Source organism: Saccostrea echinata, unplaced genomic scaffold, assembly GCF_033153115.1.
Source record: "Saccostrea echinata isolate AGI-Se365-2 ecotype Australia unplaced genomic scaffold, CSIRO_AGI_Sech_v1 ptg000028l, whole genome shotgun sequence".
Lineage (NCBI taxonomy): Eukaryota > Metazoa > Mollusca > Bivalvia > Ostreida > Ostreidae > Saccostrea > Saccostrea echinata.
In genome coordinates, this window is record NW_026889777.1 from 466528 (window position 1) to 489001 (window position 22474).

At 33.0% G+C, this 22474-nt stretch overlaps 3 protein-coding genes across 3 annotated transcripts; 1 reads left to right on the forward strand and 2 right to left on the reverse strand.

Annotated features, from left to right (window-relative positions):
- Positions 1–744: 744 nt before the first annotated feature.
- Positions 745–5902, reverse strand: LOC133193999 (plasma alpha-L-fucosidase-like). The gene is made up of 8 exons (XM_061329910.1): positions 5586–5902; positions 4784–4890; positions 2947–3074; positions 2450–2583; positions 1952–2049; positions 1601–1733; positions 1308–1478; positions 745–1007 (listed from the first exon to the last, which is right to left on the reverse strand). Exons 1-8 carry the CDS (start codon positions 5795–5797, stop codon positions 761–763), a joined length of 1230 nt encoding a protein of 409 aa, XP_061185894.1. The 5' UTR covers positions 5798–5902; the 3' UTR covers positions 745–760.
- A 4871-nt stretch (positions 5903–10773) lies between these two features.
- LOC133193996 (plasma alpha-L-fucosidase-like) lies at positions 10774–18959 on the reverse strand. Its single transcript, XM_061329906.1, has 8 exons — positions 18605–18959; positions 17241–17347; positions 16448–16575; positions 15422–15555; positions 14990–15087; positions 14376–14508; positions 13545–13715; positions 10774–12668 (listed from the first exon to the last, which is right to left on the reverse strand). Exons 1-8 carry the CDS (start codon positions 18955–18957, stop codon positions 12425–12427), a joined length of 1368 nt encoding a protein of 455 aa, XP_061185890.1. The 5' UTR covers positions 18958–18959; the 3' UTR covers positions 10774–12424.
- Positions 18960–19034: 75 nt separating this feature from the next.
- LOC133193604 (zinc finger protein ZFP2-like) lies at positions 19035–22226 on the forward strand. The gene is made up of 2 exons (XM_061329565.1): positions 19035–19114; positions 20920–22226. The coding sequence occupies exon 2, from the start codon at positions 21001–21003 to the stop codon at positions 22138–22140; it is 1140 nt and encodes a 379-aa protein (XP_061185549.1). The 5' UTR covers positions 19035–19114; positions 20920–21000; the 3' UTR covers positions 22141–22226.
- Positions 22227–22474: the final 248 nt, after the last annotated feature.

Genomic DNA, 22474 nt, shown 5'->3' on the forward strand with positions numbered 1-22474 from the left:
CAGAATTCTAAAACTTTAATGTAACACAATGAAGGTAATATTAAGGTAAAAGCTCCGTGACTAAACGATCTTGTAATGGAAAACAAATACTATTCAAGGACTGCAAAAATTACCTTACATTAAGCCCTTCATAAGAGATACACTGGCCAATGTAAATTTTACAGACTGAAAGTAAAGTTCACATTCAATGGCAAATTTTAGGGAGACCCCACAAACTCAAACTTATTTCTAATAAACAACTACAATATATTAATAAAAATGTTTATCATTTAATTATTTTTGTGCAACACCCCGAGCTAAAATCCTTTTCTCCTCTGAATTTTACCCCCCCCCCTCCTCCCATTTAAATCACAATTTATCTCTTTTTTTTTTTTGTTTTCATTTAATTGTTATAAATATAAAATTTTCACATGCACATATTAAAAAGGAAAAGAAGTACATGAATCTCCTATTTTTCTCTAAAACATTTTGTCAGGTATCGCAAAATGTTCCTATATCTATTCATTATTAAAATATTTTCAAAACATATTGGTCTATGATCATAGTTATTGTTAGGCATACCTAAAACACATTGATTAGTTTTCTTATCTATTGCACATAAACATTAATTCTATACCAGAATTCGCCATCATATCTTACAGTCATAATTATGGTATTCTAGTTCATACTTTTACATGTATACTCCCCCCCCCCCCCCCCCAAACACACAATCCACAGTGAGGCTAATTTAAAAAAAAATAAATATTGCGTCATTTCCTGTCTATTGTTTGAGAATAATTTTTAGAGACCACGCCCACAGACAAGGCATCTTTCGTATATTTAGAGTGGGAAATATAACTTTTAGTCCTTCTGATTCTTGCATAAAGTTCACCGGTGCGTCTGAACCAAGCAGTGTTACATTAGAAACGGGCGTGTCCTTCAGGGATCCAAGAATTATCTCGTTCTCCGATGGCCAATCCAACACCATGCAGTAAATAGTGTTCTTGTCAGCCTTAGATGCAGTGTACCTTTATAAAAATGGTATAAGATTTAAAGGAATTTACAAATAATATTCATATGTTTATATAACATATACAATCAACTATACAAAAAAAGTCATAGTTCTAATTTTGAATATTAATTTTTCTACTTCAAATAATATTACAACAATTGACTTAATTGAAAAAAAGAATCACAATTGCCAATGAATATTTCAAATACATTTCGGTAGGTACCTATGACTTGCATTCGAAATGCAACTTGATATTTTATTAGCTTAGTAGAACTAGGGATATGTTTTACGAGGACTTCAGAAATATTAAACCTACCATGCCCTATTTGTCACCGTGTCATTCTGATGAATCCAAGGTGTCGTCTTATAGATTGCCTCTCCATTAACCTTCAGCCACGACCCTAACTGACGGAATCTTTCTTCATAGATTGGGGAAATAGTCCCCCATGATGTTGGTCCGACATTAATGAGTATGTTTCCTCCAAAGCTGGAAACGAAAAATATATATTATACAGAATCTGTGTCATGGTACGTGTTCAAATGAATATTAGAATTAAAAATGTACGAGAAGCAAAACTATGCGTATTCCATGTTGGAAAGTTTATTCACCTTATGGTATAAATCACTTCCTCCAAAAGTTCCTCTATGGAGTAATACTGACTCAGGTCTGCATTTCTTCTGAATCCCCATGAACCTCTGTCTACTGTCATGGCATTGACCCATTTATGTGGCATCACATGACCTTAACAGTGTATAATAAAGAACCCTTAAACGTAAATGTGTAGTTGTATACGTATATATAAACTAGTATTATCATATTTTATACAAAAGTACCAAGCTCTATAGTTTTAAGCTACAGTCCTAGTGCTGCATTTGTTCGCAAAGTAAGATACTGGTTAAATTCTCAGAGTTACTGTACATCGTAGGTGGAAGCAATTTTTCAAAAGACTAAAAAATTACCCGGATGAAAACGATCTGAACAGGTCCAAATTCCTCCATGTTTGCAGAAGCAGTCATATCCCCATCGATCATTAACAACGATATTATCTTTGACAGGGCTAAAAATCATATTTACATTATCTGTCTTATACTGATAAGATTCTAAAATTCAAAAAATACTTCCAATGAGTTAACAGGAATAAAACTGAATTTTGTAGCCATCAATTATCAACTCAGAAATATAATACACGTCAAGTACAGAAAAAAAAGTTCTCTCCAAAAATAGTGTTAACGTTTACAAATTTGTTTGATTGTTTAATTTTAGTAGTAGGAATAAAATGGGGATCTTCATTAAACGTCTGTGACGCAATTATTGCATTCACATTGTACGTCCAGATGTGTGTGTGAACTGAAGTATTAAGCATACTAGTATAGTTATGTACAAAATGAAAGAACTGACTTTTAACCAACAAAGAATAAAAACAGATTATTAATTAGATTATTTATTTTGTTGCTAACCTCTCGTTGTATAACCATGCTAGGAATATTGTTGAGTTCCAGTACCAACTCGGAGCCAACCAGCAAGCATCATTCCATAGAACATCCGGTTGATACGTGTTGATAATCTCATACAGTTGGGGATGTATGTAGTCCTGGTAGATAAAATTGTAATCTTCTGAAGACGCATATACATGTACATATGTGATGTTTCTTCTGAAGTAATCTTATCTTTTGACAAAGTTTAATTGATTTAATAAAAATTAACTCGCAAAAGTACATGTATATTTATGTTTTTGTGTATGCTGAGTTACTGTATACAGGGAAATTTTCGCCCCTTTGCCCTAATCACAGGTGGGCGAATTTAAAACAGGGTGAATTCATTGAACACAGTATAATGTTTTAAAAAGAACTGTGATGGGCGAATTTAAAATGGGGCAAAATTGTTTGCAAGTGCAAAAGGGCGAAAATAACATGGGGCGAATAACCCTGTATACAGTATTTATTCTTCTACTGACTTTGACATATCTCTGTGTTGAAAAGTTATTCGCTTGATCCGTCAGCCATATTGGATTGAACCACTCTATCATGGCGTGGTAGATCCCGAACTTCACATCGGTCCCTTTTAGCGCTTCCTTCAAAGGACCTAAGAAGAAGTAAAATGAGAATTCATTGAAATATAATTCTGTTTTATAAATCAACTGGATTTCATTTTTGCTTTTCGTCACGAAAGAAGAGATCTTCGACCAGTAAAGCTAAATTAAGGGCATTTTAAGCTTAAGGAAAACAATGATGAATATATCCAATCAGTTTTAGGGTGTGTATGAGAAATTAGGCCATTCCAAGTTTTTTCTATGTTTAGCGTCCGCGTGCGCTTTGGTTTTTGACACCCCATATCAGAAAAAACAAACAAATTCAGGAGTCCTGAAATTGTTTATTCTGGTCGAAATCACTGAATTCTGTCAATTAATCTAAGTATTTGTATACAATATGTCATATTTGGAATATTGTAAGCATTTAATACCTTGATTTTGCTGAAGAATAGATATTTCTATAGAATAAATATAGAAAAATAGATTAATGGAATCAAATCCTTTGGATGATATCATTTTTATGACTAAATAAATAAAGACTTGTGTTTTACTTTTTGGTTTGTGTGTTTTTTGCGAATAGGTAGGTAGGTTTTGAAAGATGGGTGGACGCTAAACATAGAAAAAACTTGATATATTTAATTGAAGCATTATCCGCATATGGAGGTGTATGAAGCATATACATTGTATAATTCTTAAAATTGCATGCCAATCAAATGTTCAAAAGTTAACTTAGAAGAGTTAAGTAAATAAATAATTTAATACGAAAATCCGCTGTACATATGTATAGTCCGAAAATATCCGACTGTTTTATAATTATGAATTTTTGAACAACGAAAACAAAATTAATTAAAGAATTACGTCGAAGCAGTTTTTTCATTCATTATAGTAAAAATGAAATTCACCAACCACAAACTTCGAACTTGTGCCCAAACAATTCAATATTTCCCTATACTACATACTAAGCATTAAATCGATGCTACAGAAGACTTGTGACAGTGCAATTTTATCGCAGGCGACAATATGTACCTATCCTCACAGCACATATTGTCGTCCATTAGTACATATTGATATCGGTGACAATATATGCCGAAATGAGCCCTTTTTTTCCCTGAAGAATGGGAAACAAAGTGACCTTACATATTGGCACATATTGTTATGTCGGCGAACGCAATGCTGCGAATATTTACATACATGTAGTATGGTATAGGAGAGAGAGAGAGAGAATCCTTATTACTACTTTTAATGAATAATTATGTAAATGAATCGTGTCTAATTGCACCGGCCGCCATTCTCCCTCATCACAGTGTTGTCGGCAACAATACTAGTATTGTCCTCTACAAAAAATTGTCATATACAAATTTAACTTGAAAAATTCTAAATTTTTGTAGAGGACAGTATGTAAATGTTAATTTTTTTTTCAACTGGCGAAAATATGTGCTGATGGACGACAAAGTATACGAAGTGAGATCAGGTCATATTGTCGCCGACGACAACAATGCAAAATTCGTTAAAAGACTTCATATATTCCTGACGTTTAAAGAGCAAATACATGTATAACATTAAAACAATGATGTCGTTTGGTGCTCAAGAAACAATTGTTGTGAAAATGAGCTGTATAAATCAGTAACGTTGTGTTCGGTGTTCATCAAAATATATATATATATTTAAGAGTTTTGCTGCTATAACCAGTCCTCAAAATATAAATATGTATTTATTGACCTTTCGTATTGACTTCTTTCTAAGCAACTGTATTTCCGCTTACCTACAAGGTCTTGCTTTGGTCCAACATCTCGTGAATTCCATTGATACGTTACATTAGTCGGATACATGCTGTATCCATCGCAATGTTTGGAAGCTAAGACAACATATCTGTGGATAGATAAAGGGAAGATTTTATTTTGTTTTTAAGATTTTTTTTTTTCAAAAGCAATATATATCATACAAATATAGCCTTTTGATGAGGTCATTCTCTAGATTTATAGACCTAGACAAAGCACATCGACTGGGTAGAAAGTGCTAGGACGATATGCTTTCTCTACGGTCTATATACCCAGGGATTGTACTGAACCAAAAGGCTAGAAACACCAGGCCCCAAAACCATAAACTGAGAACAGACTTAAGTCAAAATTTTAATTCTGTATAACTTTTGAAAATTAAAACAAATTTTCATTGAATGTTTGTATTTGAATATTTGTTATAACTGTTGAATTTAAAATCAAAATATTCAAAATCTGAATTTCGACTTAAGTCTGTTCTCAGTTTATGGTCTTGGGGCCAGCTTTATTTGCTTTTTTTAGAGGCTTAAAATAGAAACATTCAGTATACATGGATTATCAATTTCTTCGATTGTCAATAGTAGAAGCATGCAAATATTTTTTTTTCAAATCATTTCTGATAAAATTTATGCTGTCTGGGTAGTACTTAGGTACATATGTAACATCAAATGCAAGGAGCCTTTTTCAATGATAAAAAAAAAAACAAGAGTAACATGATTTGACAATCACATGATAAAAAAAATCTTTTTAAAGATGAAAATTAAATTTCTATATTATTCTTAATCTTACTTGACCCCGGAGGACACAATTACATCTTTCCACATATTAGGATCGTAAAACTCCGCCCGGAACTCTTTAGCAAAGTCTGCATACGTCCAATTTGGTGGATAAAATTTCTTCATATATTCTACCACATTTGGTTGGGGTTGTCCTTTCCAGAACCACCAGAACCACTCACTGGTACAGGAGGGGACGGTGTATACCCCCCAATTAATGAACATACCGATCTTAGAATCATCATACCACTCCGGTATAGGTCTGGAATCGATACTCTCCCAGGTAGGTTGGTACTTTTGACAGTTTGCTAAAGAAAGAATTGACAAAAAGACAAAAATAATCACGTTTGTTAGAGCAGACATCCTGAACAGTGTTATACAAATTTGTCATGTGATAAACGTTTATAAACAGTGTGTACAAATATATTACTATAATCCCATTTTAATCTCGAGTACATGAACTTATGACCAGGTGACGATAAATAATTGCTGGCCAAATACATGCATGCATTCGCTATCTCTTAAATATATGCAGATTATTTATATAAATTGTCAAGTCCCGTTTTCGTCTAGGGTACGTTAATTATATGTGTAGAAAAGTGTTGAGGGAATATGTTGCCGATACCTGGTGTCCTTACCTACATCCAAGTCATATTATAGGCGTCAGAAGCAAATGGAAAAGGGGGGCCTAATTAAAAGAGAAAATAAAATTCAAACCTGAAAAAAACTTGTCAAGTCAAAAAAAAAAAAAAAGGTGGGATTGAAAATTGTCCAAACCCGAAAATCCTATTGGGGGGGGGGGGGGGGATCGAACTTCTTTCAGTACCATTTTTTTTCAAACGCTACCACTCACCCTTCTATGATTACACTGCAATGTTGCCTGTTGAAAGTGGGGGTGGGTGGGGTTGGGGGGTTAAACCTACGCTCCAGTGATCAATGCCTATATTATATCTATATTTGCAAAAACAGTGAGGTGGGGGGGGGGGCTACTTAGCGAACCTCACCCCCACTCCTAGCGTCCCCGGTTACGACGCCTATGCAAGTAACGGATAAAAAAGGATCGTCTGTTTCTAGACTTTAGATATTCTCCCTGGAGGAAAAAATAATCATAAAAATATGTCTTTGAGCAGATTGTAGTTCGAAGGATTTACATTAAGAAGGTTAATTTTTAGCCGGGCTTTGCTGAAAGCAAAGTCCTGGCTGTAGGCATCGTGATCGACTGCCTTACTATAAATAGCACATGTTCAGAGACAGGTATATTTCATATTGTTTTCGTCGATGTTATGTGAGTGGTTATATTCTCTGTTTTGTCTTTCAGCAAATAAATAGATAAGTAAATTGGAGTTTAAAAAATTAATTAATGTGCGTTATGCCTGAATTAGGTCGCCTGACAATTGTACATGGTGTATCTGGTGTATCTAGTAAAAGTACTGTTTGTTTGAAACTTTAAGAATATCTCTAAAAATATGTGCATTTCTTTAACTATGAATTACGTAAATTATTAAACCAATATGAATATAATTTTAAAAAAAAAAAAAATTCTAATTCAAATATATCTAAAGAAAAATCAGCAAACCATATGGTTCAACATTCTTTTTAAAAAAAAGTTTGGCAATTGACAGACAAACATTTTTTGTAAAAAATTAATTGTTTTCTTAAATGTTAAAATTAGTGACCTTAAATGTTTAAAATAGTGACATTAAATAAAACAAATGACTTATATATTCTCCTCACTAGCCATATGTTATTGGTAGAATTAAAAAAAAAAAAATAAAAATGTGTAGGAGGTCAGTTGGGTATATAACCGGAAACAAACAAATTTTTTTTAGCCTAATGATGTATGTATGTAAATATTCATGAAGATTAATCTTACAGTTGTAATACTGGTAATGCTGTAATGTTTTCAATATATTACTACTCAAATAGAAAAGTTAAAATTTGAATGCGTTTAAAGAAAAGGGTTTGAAAATACGGTATTACTTCGATAACCCTGAATGCAATTAAGATAACTTTCTCCTTTCTAATAAATAATTTCGAACAAAAATCCTTATGATGGTTAAGATCTTGTGTTTTGTTTGTTTGAATGTTGTTTAACGTCCCTCTCGAGAATTTTTTCACTCATATGGAGACACTACCACTTGCCGGTGGAGAGCTCCAAATTTTGTCCTATACTCGGCACTTACGGCCATTGAGCAGTGAGGGATCTTTTTCGTGCAAGCACCTATTGCGACACGGGACAAATTACAAATTCAGATCAAATTTTTGGTGAAAAGTCAATGGTATGTTTTGAATGTGAAAATTTTGTTCGAGACTTCTCACCTTGGATTCATCTCGCATGTGCTCCCAAAGCGCTTTACAGTATATTGAGCGTGCGCGCGCATTCCAAAAAAAAAAAAAAAGGTCTTAAAACACATGCAAGCTCTCAAGGGTGCTGGGAAATAAAAATCGTTTATGTTAATATATAATTAAAAGAAAACAACATATAAAAATGTTCATAAGTCTTTATCTAAGTACAACACATTATAATTTTTCAGAAAAAGTTGGTTAGTCTTTGCTTCAAAACTTCCTGTTCAGAATGAAGAGCCATGTATGTACGAGCCATAAAGACCTGAATACATCATGATTTTCTCAGGCAATGACCATTATGGCCGAACCTGGAACTAGAACTAGACTCATTATCATGTCATAAAGATTAGATAATTATAATTTTCGTGCAGCTGGTTTCCTAGAGGACCAGGAATAAAGAATATTTCTTTTCTGATTAATACAGGCATGTAGTATCATTATCAGAAAAAAGGAGAATTGTCCAAACCCGAAAATCCTATTCCGTTGGAGAAGGAATAGGGGTGAGCTACAACTTACTTTCACATTTCGAATTTCATTAATTCATTACCAAATTACCGTACTTTTAATATGCTACAATAAAATGATGGGTACAATCTAATTAAAATTAGACTATCCATTTTGCTTTTAGTAAATCTGTTCGTCGCTCGTGATAAAAACCTGGTTTATATTACGAAGAGTGAGTTGAAAGTTCTAATTTAAATTTGATTGCGAAGAGTCAATCAACCTTTCAATGTACATTGTCCATTGTAAAAGTTTATGTTTGAAAAATGGTGACACCCCTAGCTCCTCCAATACTATATATGTGCCTGTATGAATCAGCAAAACCACTCAAAGTGCACTGTTACCATGCATAACCATTGTGAGCTTAATGTTTAGAAAGGTATAAATGTATTTTCATTAAAAATATCACCAAGTCCTATCCTGGGGTCTTAACGTTGGGTTCTGGACCGTAAATTTTAATTATTGGTAGATGGGTTATTGTTAATCATAATCATACAAACTCTATTTGTTAAATATCAATGGTCAGAAAGAAAGATTTTCAAATATGTACTAATTTAGGATTAGACAATACACTCAAACATATTAAAGCCCGGTTTCAGTACTTTCAGTACTTTGATTGTTTTAAGTTAAATACGGATTTTCTTTTTTTGGTATATTTTAAGTCTTGCATGTGAATTGTAACTTTTGAAGGTCAATTAAAGTTTTAGCTTATCTTTATTTATGATTCATAACACTGTTGAAAAGATCGTTAAAATACTTAAGTTATGTACTTTTCTTAATTTAATTAAAAAAAAATAATACTACAAACAAATAAATATTAAGGTCATTTGTCCCATTCTTGTAATTCAATGTGTAAAACTTGGGAAATACTCAGTACCCCGAATTACATTGTATGTAGCATTGTAAACTTAACATCCATCGGTCACTCAACCTGAATCAACAGTTTATCTTAATTGCAGGGTAAAGCACAATAAAATAAACATTTATATACGCTCAAGGTTTACTGTACTGTCAGGTATGTTACTGAAGAAAAGCCTTTTGTGGTAAAGACTATTGTGGTACACGTTCCTCCCTTCAAGTCTTAAAATTTACAATTAGGATCCATGTTTGAATTGTTAAGGTAGTCCGATCCTCAGGTTCCTGAATTTACAAAATATTGTTTATTTACCCACAGTATTTCTTCAAAGTTCATCATTATAGTTAATCATATTATATGGGGAAATATTATCAAATCTCCAATATATACCGGTATTCAGGAATGGCGAATAGAAACATCAACTATGCATTTTCTACTTGAGAATTGATCAACAAATATATTTTAGGTTAAATATGTATCCAGGCATTCTGAGAAATTTGCATGATTTTTATACTTATTCTGTATTCTAGGCCTTCTATTTCCTTCAATTATTATAAACACTGTAGTACGTATAGTAAAAAGCTTGTGCTATCATTGTAAGACATCACAGGTCACTTCTAATTTCATATCATGCTATTAGTAAGAAGTATTGGTATCTAAAACTTGATTCAAGAAAATCCTATTTTTCTAAAAATGGTCCCAAAACCATTAACTGAGAACAGTCTTAAGTCAGAATTTTAATTCTGTATAACTTTTGAAATGATCAAGAAAATTATACCAAGTTTTCACTGAGTGTCTTTAAATATTTGACAAAATTGCAACTTTTAAAGCATGTTTTTTGAATTAAAACCAAGATATTCAAAATCTGAATTTTTACTTAGGTCTGTTCTCAATTTATTGTCTTGGGGCCTGCATTTATTTCGGACTTTTATAGGGTATAAATGTCAACTAAATTTTTACAAGACCCTTTCTAAGACTTTAAAGAACCTTGAATCATATTAAGATGCATAAAATGAAAATTGTTGCACAAAAAGTTTTCAATTTCAAGCTGCATGTTGAGACTTTTTCAATTAAATAATAATTTTAAGAGTGATCCTTCCTGGCTGAGGAGCAGATATCCTTAAATCATGATTTATATATATAATTATAAAGTTTTTACACCTATTCATGAAGGACATTAATACTCATAGCCACTTGCATGAGGTTACATATTTTTCTCGTTTAAAAAAGAAAAGGTAGACCTATGCCTTTGAGGTTACAAAAGAATTCTGAAGAATTCTTTCAGCTCTTAATTAAACAAAAAGCAATTGTATCAAAAAATTTATTAAGTAAAAATTCAAAAAATAAGTAATAATAATAATGATAAATAATTACATGTATACAGTGTTACACAACAAGAACATATGGATTTCGTTCTGTTTTTTTTTCTTCAGATATGTGTATGGAAAGATGAATACATATAATACAATATATAACCAGTAAATACACATACATGCATATTCTTTAAAGGATAAATCAATTGTGTAGATAAATAGTATTTAAAAAAGAATTCATTTCAATGAAAACATACAGTCAGAATATAATTTTTGCAATATTCTCTAGTTACACATGTAATTTTATATCAAAATCTCAATTTAATTCAAAATAGAAAAAAATATATGCACAATACAGTTATCTTGGAATGTTTTTAACTTTGAAAACTATTTAAATCAAGATAACATTGAAAAAAAAAACCCTCCAAAAGTAAAGGACTAAATAAATCCAGTATAATTGTGAAATTAATATAAAATATGCTATGACAGAAAATTAAACTGCCAAACTGTTGCTGTAAATACATTGTACAAAGTTAACATGTAAAGCTGCGTAGTCAGACTGTATTGTAGACTTGCTCTAATCTTAGCTAAAAGTAAAAACATTATCTTTCTGTTTCTTAACTCTACGCTTCCTGTCTCTCTTTAATTTTTCTACAACACTGAGCTATGTGTTTAAATTATGCAAAGTATTTAAAGAAAAAAAAAATATTTAAATGCATATTCATTCCCTTATAGCAAATTAAGCTAGTCTAATTATATTGCACATTTATCACTAGTACCCCAACAAAGACACTTCACTGCTTCAATCATTTTTATGTGCACTAAAATTTAGCACTGGATTTCTAAACTGACTGGTGCAGTCTCTCATAAGCTTGTTTATGGTCATTACCAAACAAGGGTAAGACATGTACCTGTTGGTTCATATAATGACTAAAATACTGGAGAAAGATCTATATCATGACTGTGTAAATTCTCCAAGACCTAAATGTGAATGAAATATTAAATATCCTTATAAAACAACAACACATTCATAGTGGCTGAATTAGCTGCTTTCAGAAACGATCTAAATATACAGTCAAACCTCATTATCTCAAACTCAATGGGACCAAGAATTCAAGATATCCAGCGTAAAATACTTAAAGAATATAGGGTTGGGACTTCCAAATCACTTTGACATTCCATGGTATTCGAGATATCAGTGTTCGAGATACCAAAGTTCAACTGTAGTACAAAAAACCAAAACACTCTGCAAATTAATGAAATGAAATCTAATAATCAAAGCATTTTTATATGCACATGCAGCACATAATAAATCAGGATGTTTCATCACTAATTTACTAATGAGTAATGACAATTGCATATTAAGTACCAAAAAAATTAAATCAAAAATTAATACTCTCTTTATCACATATAGTGGAATTCATAGTAGAATTGTCACAACTTCAATGTCTTTCAACTTCACACATGAAAATTATAAACATCCAAATAGCTTCACTTGAATTAAACTTTTCTTTCCATGCTTAAAATGTACATGTATTAAGATTATGCTAAGGGAATGTATTGAGCTTACAAAAATAATGTATATATGTATATATTGAACATGTCTTTACTTTACAATACACCATAAAATGGGTTATTTCTGCTGTTTTCAATTTTTGGTTTTGTCAAAATATAAAGTAGCAAAATATTCAAATCTTTTGTGCATACTAATCAATATACCTCAATGACTGGATTTTAAAAGAAACTGAATGTTACCTTGGAGGAATCACAGTTAAACAATGTCAGGCTACAGAAATTACCCATTATACAGTGTATCATTCACAGCTATATAGTTCTCTATTTGAGAGTTATTTTCAAAGCCCAGGCCCACTGACAAGGCATTTTACGTATATTGAGGACTGGGAATAAAACTCGAAGTCCATGAGCCTCCTGAAAAAAGTACATCACCGCATCTGACCCTAGCAGAGATACTGCAGAGACAGGAATATCCTTCAGTGACCCCAGTAAGACTTCATTACTTAACGGCCAATCCAACAACAAAGAGTAAATCACTCTCTTGTCTGCCTTTGATGCTGTGTACCTTCAAACAAAATTAGAATACATATAATGATTGTGTTTTACAATATGTTTTGACCTAGTCAAAATATAAACACAAGTTCCAGTGAAACTCAAAATATATCATGGTACGTCAATAAGCTAAAGGAAGAATGGCCCTTGGTTACCTTAAATGTATTTTTTTCTGATATTATGACATTTTTCTGAAAGGAAATGAACAAAATATACGTGGCAAGAAAATTATGTACTTTTTACAGGGCAAAATTACAGACAAATTATCATTAAAGATAAAAGTTTTATGAAGGGCACATAGTGATTTATGTATTTGCAGAGGGTCACTTCTCCTAAGTGCCTATTCCATATCAGTCAGAGCTAGATGCATATAGGTCTGACAAAAGCATGTGGTCAATCACATATAGGTCAGAAGCATCTGATCATTCAAATATAGGTCAGAAGCATGTGGTCAACTGAATATGGATTAGAAGCATGTGGTCAATAAAATTTAGGTCGGAGGCATGTGGTCAATCTAATATAGGTCAGAACCATAAAATGGAAAAAAATTGGATTACAGGGTTTGTCAAATCAACCACAATTTTAAAAGTTTTTATCAGTATATCTTAATTCTGAGTAATCTCACAAGTAATGAGTCATAAATCTAGTGGTTATGTTACACCATACCCCGAGTTTAGCAAATTCCCTTCAGACCAAATTTATATTCATTCTAGTGTACAAGTATATTTTCAAAAAAGGGCAGGAATCATTTCATATAATTCCAAGTGTGAATTCATTTCACTTCATAAATATCATATGTCTGTGCACTTGTTCATGTAAACTGAAAGCATGAAAAAAGAACACAACTCAAAACAGAAATTATATCTCCAGACCTCCAAAAAGGACCTACCATGCTCTGTCTGTTTCTGTGTCGTTCTGGTGAATCCAAGGTGTTGTTTTATAAATAGCTTCTCCATTCACTTTCAACCATGATCCCAGCTGACGGAATCTCTCCTCATAGATTGGGGCAAAGGTCCCCCAAGCTGTTGGTCCAGCATTAATAAGAATGTTTCCACCAAAACTGAAAATAAAAGTATAAAGTCTTTTACATTCATAAAACTCAATTCTGTTTGGATCTAATTAAAGAATGATGTTTTACACAATCACACCACTTCCTAAATACACATGTACAGTAAAACATGTTTATATTGAAGTGCCAGGGACAGACAATTTTGCTTCATTATAAACTTAAATTGTTATATCTGTCAAGTACACAATATATTTTAAAGCCACAGGGAATGAAAATCACATAGCTGTAAGCGTGTATTCATTATAAATGTGTTGCAATACAAGTGTTTTACTGTGCATGACTGTAACGAAATACTATACACATTTTGTAACAAAGAACTAAAATAGATCTTCATCCTTTTCAATATCCTGAGATACTTGTACATTTGAGGTTCACCATCTCTCTGTTCATTCATACAGTGTATAAAGATTTTGTTTCATAATTATACTTTCATGTTAAATACAAAAATCTGATTGGGCATTATGGACTTATTGAACAATTACATTTAAAATGAATCAAAATTGTTAGTCCTCAGAACTTCACTATATGTCTGTTTTACTATACAAAGTTGTGCCGATTGCTATGCAGGTTCTCCACTTTGTCCTATAATGCACTTATCTTAACAGTATTTCTCAAGGGGGCTTCAGTAAAAGGTTGAAAATATAACTTTACCTTATGGTGTAAATCACTTCCTCCAAGAGTTCCTCTATGGAGTAATACTGACTCAGGTCAGCATTTCTTCTGAATCCCCATGAACCTCTGTCTACTGTCATGGCATTCACCCATTTATGCGGCATCACATGACCTAAAATTACATCATTGCCTTGAATTGTCTACTTTAGGGCAAGAATGAGATTTTGAAAATGTGAACATTAAGAGAATAGGAAAACATAGGGGCTACACTTATCCCTTGTGCAAGCATAGCTTCACACAGTTTTATTTTTTAAATTACTCTCCCCTTTTGGGTTCAGAGAAGACATAATTCCTATCAAATTTCAAAGCAAAACTTCAGAAAGAGCCATGGATAATCCCCATCATTATTTGCTCTGCTATGCATCGCAACAAAAATTTAAATAAAAGAAGACGATTCAGGAAATTTTTATTTGTGATATTGTAAATGTAAATTTTTGAATATTTATGGTATAGTGTACCACCAGGATCATCTTCAGTAAATTTATAAATTAAAGAAATCAGATAATGGTCCACAAAGAAAACTTTCAAGAAAATGCTGAATCTACGTACAAGATTTATATACAGTATCTTAACATTTAATGCTGAAACAATACCAGGATGAAAGCGATCTGAACATGTCCAAACTCCCCCGTGTTTGCAGAAGCAGTCAGACCCCCATCGATCATTCACAATGATGTAGTCTTTGACAGGACTAAATTGTAAAAGCAAAAAATTAAAACAATAACATTCATGAGATTTTCAACATCATTTTTCCTTGTTATGTAGCAAACAAGATTGGATTAAAAAAAAATTGATATCTGTTTTATCAAATAACTAATTAAAATATTGCACAAGCTGTGAACTGAAATGTACAACTGAACATTGATATCTCGGATACCATGAATATGTCAAAGTGAGCTGGATGTCCCAACCATTTTTTCTTTATGAACTTTAAGCTCAAAATCTCGAAAGCTCAGGTATTTCTAAGTTTTTCTTGTTCCCATCAGGTTCAAGATAATGAGAGCTTTTGTACAAAAATTTCATACCTTTCGTTGTACAACCAGGCCAGAAATATTGTAGAGTTCCAGTACCAACTTGGAGCCAGCCAACCAGCATCATTCCACAGAATATCCGGCTTGTAGGTGTTGATGATCTCGTAAAGTTGAGGATGGATGTAATCCTTTTATATGAAATAATTACATGTAAATAAAATTAATAAACAAGTACATCATACAAGTGTGCTACTGTATACAAGGAAATTATTTCTCCTTTTTTATTTTTGCTCCTTTTGCTTTTGTCGTCAGTGGGCAAATTCAATATGGGGCAAATTAAGAATATACAGAGTTATCTCCCTTTTCAACACAACTGTATCTGGGCAAATTTAAAATGTGGAAAAAATTGTTTGTAGGTGTGGGGCCAAAATAACATAGGATTTAATATTAACAAGCATTCTGAGAGTATTGCATTAGCAATACTAGTCCCCTACCGGCAAGTGTAATCTGGTTCCGTTCCCGTTAAGAATTGAAAATGCCATAATTCCGTCAAAAATTAATGAAGCGGGACGAAATGCAAACTTGATCTATAATTAATCAAGGTAAAGCCACATACCAAAAATCAGCTCAATATCTACAAGCGTTTAGAAGAAAATTGCGGAAAACCCATAAAAATTGAAAAGGCCGTAATTCCGTCAAAAATCAATGAAGCGGAACGAAATGCAAACTTGATCTGTAACTCATCAAGATACACTCACATACCAAAAATCAGCTCAATATCTGCAAGCGTTTAGGAAAAAAGTGCGGAAAACCAAGTGGGACAGACTGACAGACAGACAGAGGGACAGACAGACAGACAGACGGACAGACAGACAGACAGACAGACGGACGGACAGACGGACGGACAGACTCAGAGGAAACCTATAGTCCCCTCCGGTTTCACCGGTAGGGGACTAATAACCCTGTATAGGGTATATAATCTAAACCACATCGAAACAACTGAATGTACATGAAAAATTGAAAATGAAAGAAACTTTTGCATATATATATCTACTAAACATGAAATTTTCTGTTACTTACATTGACATATCTTTGAGTGGTTAAATTATTCCTTTGATCTGCCAGCCATATAGGATTGAACCACTCTATCATTGCATGATACAGCCCAAACTTGATCCCTGTTCCTCTAAGTGCATCCTTTAAAGGACCTTTGAAAAAACAGGATATATCACTCACATATGATTGATGTAATAATTCTGCCTTGACTTACAATGTATGTGAGCTTTCAAGCTATTGCCATTAGCCAAGAGGTAAAAAATATGTAGTTTTCCTTTAGAAAGTGTGAAAAATACTGTATTAAAATGTGCAACTTTATTTTGGAGGGCTGCATATTTTGGCACTTCTTGTGTCTTCCTAATTAATGTATAGTAAACATAAGCACTGATAAAAAAATTTTTTAAGTGAATTCACTAACATATTACATAGAAACACTGAACAATATTTCATGATTGAGCTAAATAATCTTTGATCTATGTGTTAGTTTTTGTATTTGCTAAAATAAGTATGGTACATATACATGTACATGTACTACACATACTGTTACAGTAATCTATTACTGGTAATAAGCACACACGCAAGTACATGTACATGTACAACTAAGATTAATGGATTAACATATAATTATATATACACTGTAGGAAATGCATGACATTTTATTTTCAAAATGAAAACTTTAAGAATTTGACCCTATCTTCGAATTCATTATATTAAGTCTTCTCTAGCATGTCTTACTAGTAAAAATAAATGCAGGAAATGGGTTAAGCATCAATACTACATGTAACTAGTATGCATATATAACAGTCTAAATTCTCACCTACAAGGTCTTGTTTTGGGCCAACATCTCGTGAATTCCACTGGTATGTCACATTGGTTGGGTACATGCTAAACCCATCACTATGTTTGGAAGCCAGAACCACATATCTATAAACATTAAATATATATGTCATATTAAGCACAATCTATAGAATTATGAAAACTTTAGCATGTTAGGATATTTCTTTTATAAAGAGGAACATTAATAATTTTTCTTAACTTGGTTTACTCTATGTTATTCATTATTTAGATTACTATCCGCAAGCTTCATTTGATATTCAACAAGGTTTTAGTGATAATTCACTATAGTCTTTATAATAATAAAATCGAAGTTTCATCAATATATATAAATATATACATGGCATTTTGAAAGTTAGATGGATGGTCAATGACATGCAGACAGAAAGATAACCAAGATAAAACATTTACTTATTTGCCTCCAACACAAATACAGTTGAACTTCGGTATCTCAAACACTGATATGTCGAAGTGAATTGGAGTCTCTACAACTTATTCTTTAAGTATTTAACCCTTGATATCTCAAATACTTGGATATCTCAAAAATTTTTCTCGGTCCCATTGCATTTGAGATAACAAGGTTTGACTGTATCTTATATATATGTATAATTGTACATGTAACAGGAAAGGCGAAATTTATGGCTGGAATGGGAATCAGACTCATGACAACTGCATTACTAGTCAGGTGTTCTAACCACTGAGTTATACCCACTCTCATATCCACAGTCCATATAGTCCAAACCACTAAATTCCTCCCTCTGTCTTTGCCCTCAACAACACACAACCTAGGTTCTTTAGCACCTTGCAGGACTTTCACCTGCAGTTCTCGTGGTGGTCAACAATACCAAATTTAACAAGAAAAGAAAAAAAACAAGAAAAATCAGAAAGAGTATCAGAGGAAATGGTGTCCATTCAAACACAATTAACTGAAATAAAAACGATCTCAAAAAATTTATCAAAGTTGAAGACATCAAAGACACTTCAAAAAAGCTGTAGAGGAAATACTCTCCAATGCATCTATTTTGGAAATCAATCTCGAAAAGAAGATGAACGATCAAATTTTACGATGAAAACGCTATGAACGGAAGCTAACACAGGGTATTGCACAACTAAAGAAAGAAAACAGAGCTAAATGAATGTAAAGAAGCTCTAAATGACGTACATATAACAGAGTAGAGGAAAACAAAGGTTGACTTATAGAATTGCTGCTGCAAAAGTGGACTATAACGAACAGTACTCTAGGTGAATATATCAATAAATTACAAGATGTACTTTGCAAAGTACAATCGGCTTTTTCGTTCATTGACAAAAAATTTCATGGTTTTCCTGAAACATATATTGACATACTTTACACCAGAGGCAACAATGATTTCTTTCCACTTATTGGCATCATAGAACTCAGCCCGGAATTCTTTTGCGAAGTCTGCATACGTCCAATTTGGTGGATAAAATTTCTTCATGAACTCTACCACATTTGGTTGTGGCTGTCCTTTCCAAAACCACCAAAACCATTCACTGGTACACGACGGAACAGCGTAAACTCCCCAGTTCATGAACATTCCAATTTTCGCATCGTCGTACCAAGCTGGTATTGGGCGAGAATCAATGCTTTCCCATGTTGGTTTATATTTTTGACATTCTGCATGCATGGCCAAAAAAATCATCAGGAAATATAACGTCTTTATTAACTTGGATGCCATTTTTGTTTATTTTGCAAAACGAAAGTTACGAAAGCGTTTCTAATATTGAAACCATATGCGTGAAATGTCTGAAATTCCGAATATCTATTTCGCATCGGGTTCGGGGTTCTTAAAGTCTGTCGTTTGGTTGTTTGTTGGTGATCATGATGGCATGACGGTAAGCAGAGTCATAAAAAACGTTATTTGTTAAACTTTGGAGTGAAGAAAAAGGATGGAAATTCAAACAAAAACAAAACACAGTACGCTAGGAAGACGATAGATGTTAAATTTTGATAATGAATGTATTTTAACTGTTTAATGCCCCATAGGAAGTACTTGTGTTTGGTATTTACTTCCAGCATGAGTTGATACTATCAGCTTTATTTCCCCGGTCGCTATAATTAGGTGAACCATCTCATGAAACCCAGAGAATACGAACAATCAAGTAAAGATATATTACAAGGACTTGAATTTATAACATCAAATAGCTGCAAATACACCCCAACTAGGCCTAACTCAATTTCAGGATCCCCTGCTTCAAGCTTGTATTTTTGTTGATACATGTATATCAATCATTAGCTACTTTAAAATGACATCGTTCATTTTAAAGTAGGCTAATGATTGATATATAATATATTGACAAAATACGAGCTTGAAGCAGGGGGTGCCTAAAATTGAGTTAGGTACCTTGTGGTAAAAATAAGTAGGGGGTGCCCGGTATGTGAAACAAGTGCCTGTTGTTTAGCTAAAATATAACAGGCATTCAGGGAAAAAAAAGTCAGCTAGACTGGACTTGAACCTGAGACCTCTTGGGAAGTATCCAGCAGGTGCTTTAAAATACCATTCAGTTCCCATGTATAAATTAACCCATGCCTGGCCTTTCACATAAAGGAACAGATTGAAATATAATCATGATAATAGCTTCAAACAATATTGTTGGAAGGTTTTTTTTTTTTTTTTAATGATATGATATGGAAAATTAATTTCATTAAAAAAGTAGAAAAATTATGTATGATTATGCTCAAGATTTCTAAGGTCATAAAGAGTCAGGTAAGGTACATTTGTTGTTCGAGTTCCAGTCTCACCATGTGCCATAGGCCAAAAAAAATTAAAGTCTTCACTCTTGTTTCCTGCTACCTAACCAACCCTACTTTTTTGCTTGACGCTAGAGTTTTTTTTTAGTTTTGGAAGAAAAAAATCGGGAATTTCCAGAATTTCATTGTTCTGTCACTATAATCGGTTTCCGTAATAATACAAAACAAGCATTTCTTGAAATTCTCTGTTTTAAATATGGACTTTTATAAAATACCACTTGAGTTCTGCATCAAAAGACATGAAATTTAATTTTTAAAGACAGTATTGACAGACCTGTGAAATGTTTAATTTGATCTTGTATTAGTTCATATAATTTTCCTACCTACCTACCTTATTTTTTTCAGGCTGGTAGCAGGAAACAAGACTGTTAAATTTTTTTGCCCTTTATATGCAACATCGTTTAAACTTTGAACATTTTCAATGTCTTCTCTAGAATTAAATTGGATGAACCAATTTTGGTCTGAAGCATCAATAGGGAGAAATATGCTGTGAATGTCATAGTCCACCGCCCCTCCTCCCTGAGGGATGGGAGCAGACCATCAAAAATATTTAGAGAAACTCTTCCTTACGTCCTAGATTTCATTTTAAACATAACTGAATCCAGTACAGTTGCAACTTTCCTATGACATTGACAGTCCTCAGTGGAGCCCTGTTGGACTGTATCGGTAAATCTAGTTTTTAGACCAGTGAGCTACAGATCTGCAGGTGTAAACATCCAAGATTTAAATAAATAATTAAAAAAACCAACTACCCTGGTATAGAACATTGCAACTTTAGACTGTCAGACATGTATTGTATCAGTTGTACATGTGAAAATCTCATAATTTTATAGAACATGATAGAACAATATATTGTTATTTGAGAAGATTTTTGATTTTTTTTTTTCAGAATTGCAAGGATTTTCTCCACTTCTAGGTCATTCTGTGAGTCTGCACACATATAATTCAAGAATACTTTGAAAATATCAATATGGCTTCTGAAGTTGATGATGATCAGATTTGTGAAATGGAGTCTGAAAATGAAGATTCAAGAGAAAGTTATAGTACTGATACACGCTGTAGTTCTCCATACAGAAATGATGACGAGTCAGAAGACTCCAAGGATAGTGACTTCATTCCAGAAAAAGAAAAGCCATTTATATGCTCACTTTGTGACAAAACATTCAGTTTATCCTACAGTCTAAAGAATCACTTGAGGGTCCATACCGGTGAAAAACATCCTAACCTTCACAAATGTCATCTTTGTCCAAAGGAGTATGTTAAAACCTCAACCCTGCGAACTCATTTCCGAAGGCATCATGCGGACTCTGAAGACAAACCTTTTAAGTGCCTTGTCTGTGGAGAGTCATTTTCTCGCCTGGTTGAGCACAATCATCATTTAAAAAAACACAAGGATTTCAAGCCATTTAAATGTAACATATGTGGAAAAGGATTCACTCGAGAAATGGGTCTTAATCTGCATGTTTTAAATCACACAGTAAGCAGGCCTTGGAGTTGTGAGAATTGTAGCAAGACCTTTACGAACAAATTGCATCTACAACAGCACCAGAAATCAAACTGTTTGAAAGTTTATAACTGTGATATATGTAAGAGAGTTTTGTCTTCAAAACAATCATTAACTCTTCATAAATTAACTCACAGTGGAGTAAAAAACTTTCAATGTGAAGTGTGCATGAAGAAATTTAGGGCAAGGGATTCACTTAATAGACACAGTAGGATACACACAGGAGATAAGCCATATGAATGCCAAGAGTGTGGAATGAGATTTATACGCAAGCGTAATTTGGATGAGCATATGTCTACACATACTGGCAACAAGCTGCATCTTTGTGAAGTCTGTGGGAAGGAATTTAATTCCAGCACATACTTTACGGCACACAAGAGAATACACAGTGGCGAACGCCCATATGTATGTGATACATGTGGCAAAACATTTCTGCAAAGTGCGCATTTGAAAAGGCATGAACAGATTCACACGGGGGTTAAACCATATGTGTGCCAGGACTGCGGCAAGGCATTTAATCAGCTTGCTAATTTAAAAGTGCATGAAAAGACTCACTTATCTAATGAACATAAAAACTCAAGGGGTCGTAAAAAATCTCATTTGTAATAAATACATGATCATGTAAATAATGGTCGTGTACACTGATGTACACGATTAAAAGATTTCATGTATGCAAATTAAATTATTTTCATACCCAGATATCTTTGGGATTCCTTGTAACTTAGAATTCAAATTAATTTTGATTTTTCTATACCAAAGGCTCAGGTGAGCTTTCATTGTAGAAGATTCTCAGCTTCCATCAATCTGTCTCGTTTGTTTATACAATGTAACTTAAATGACTTTATGTCGACCTTCCTAGAACCACCAGGCTAAATTGAATACAGTAAAATATGCTTATGTGAACATACTTTAAATGAATTGATGCTTACAGCAATTTTCA

Coding starts and splice junctions, on each gene's coding strand:
- LOC133193999 (XM_061329910.1), bottom strand. CDS start 5,797: ATGTTCATTAATTGGGGGGTATACACCGTCCCCTCCTGTACCAGTGAG. Junction 2,050..2,449: donor GCATGGTTATACAACGAGAG/GTTAGCAACAAA, acceptor TATGATTTTTAG/CCCTGTCAAAGATAATATCG. Junction 1,008..1,307: donor ACGGTGACAAATAGGGCATG/GTAGGTTTAATA, acceptor ATTTTTATAAAG/GTACACTGCATCTAAGGCTG.
- LOC133193996 (XM_061329906.1), bottom strand. CDS start 18,957: ATGGCATCCAAGTTAATAAAGACGTTATATTTCCTGATGATTTTTTTG. Junction 16,576..17,240: donor CCCAAAACAAGACCTTGTAG/GTGAGAATTTAG, acceptor GTTTTTTCAAAG/GTCCTTTAAAGGATGCACTT. Junction 13,716..14,375: donor GAAGTGATTTACACCATAAG/GTAAAGTTATAT, acceptor TTTTATTTTCAG/TTTTGGTGGAAACATTCTTA.
- LOC133193604 (XM_061329565.1), top strand. CDS start 21,001: ATGGCTTCTGAAGTTGATGATGATCAGATTTGTGAAATGGAGTCTGAA.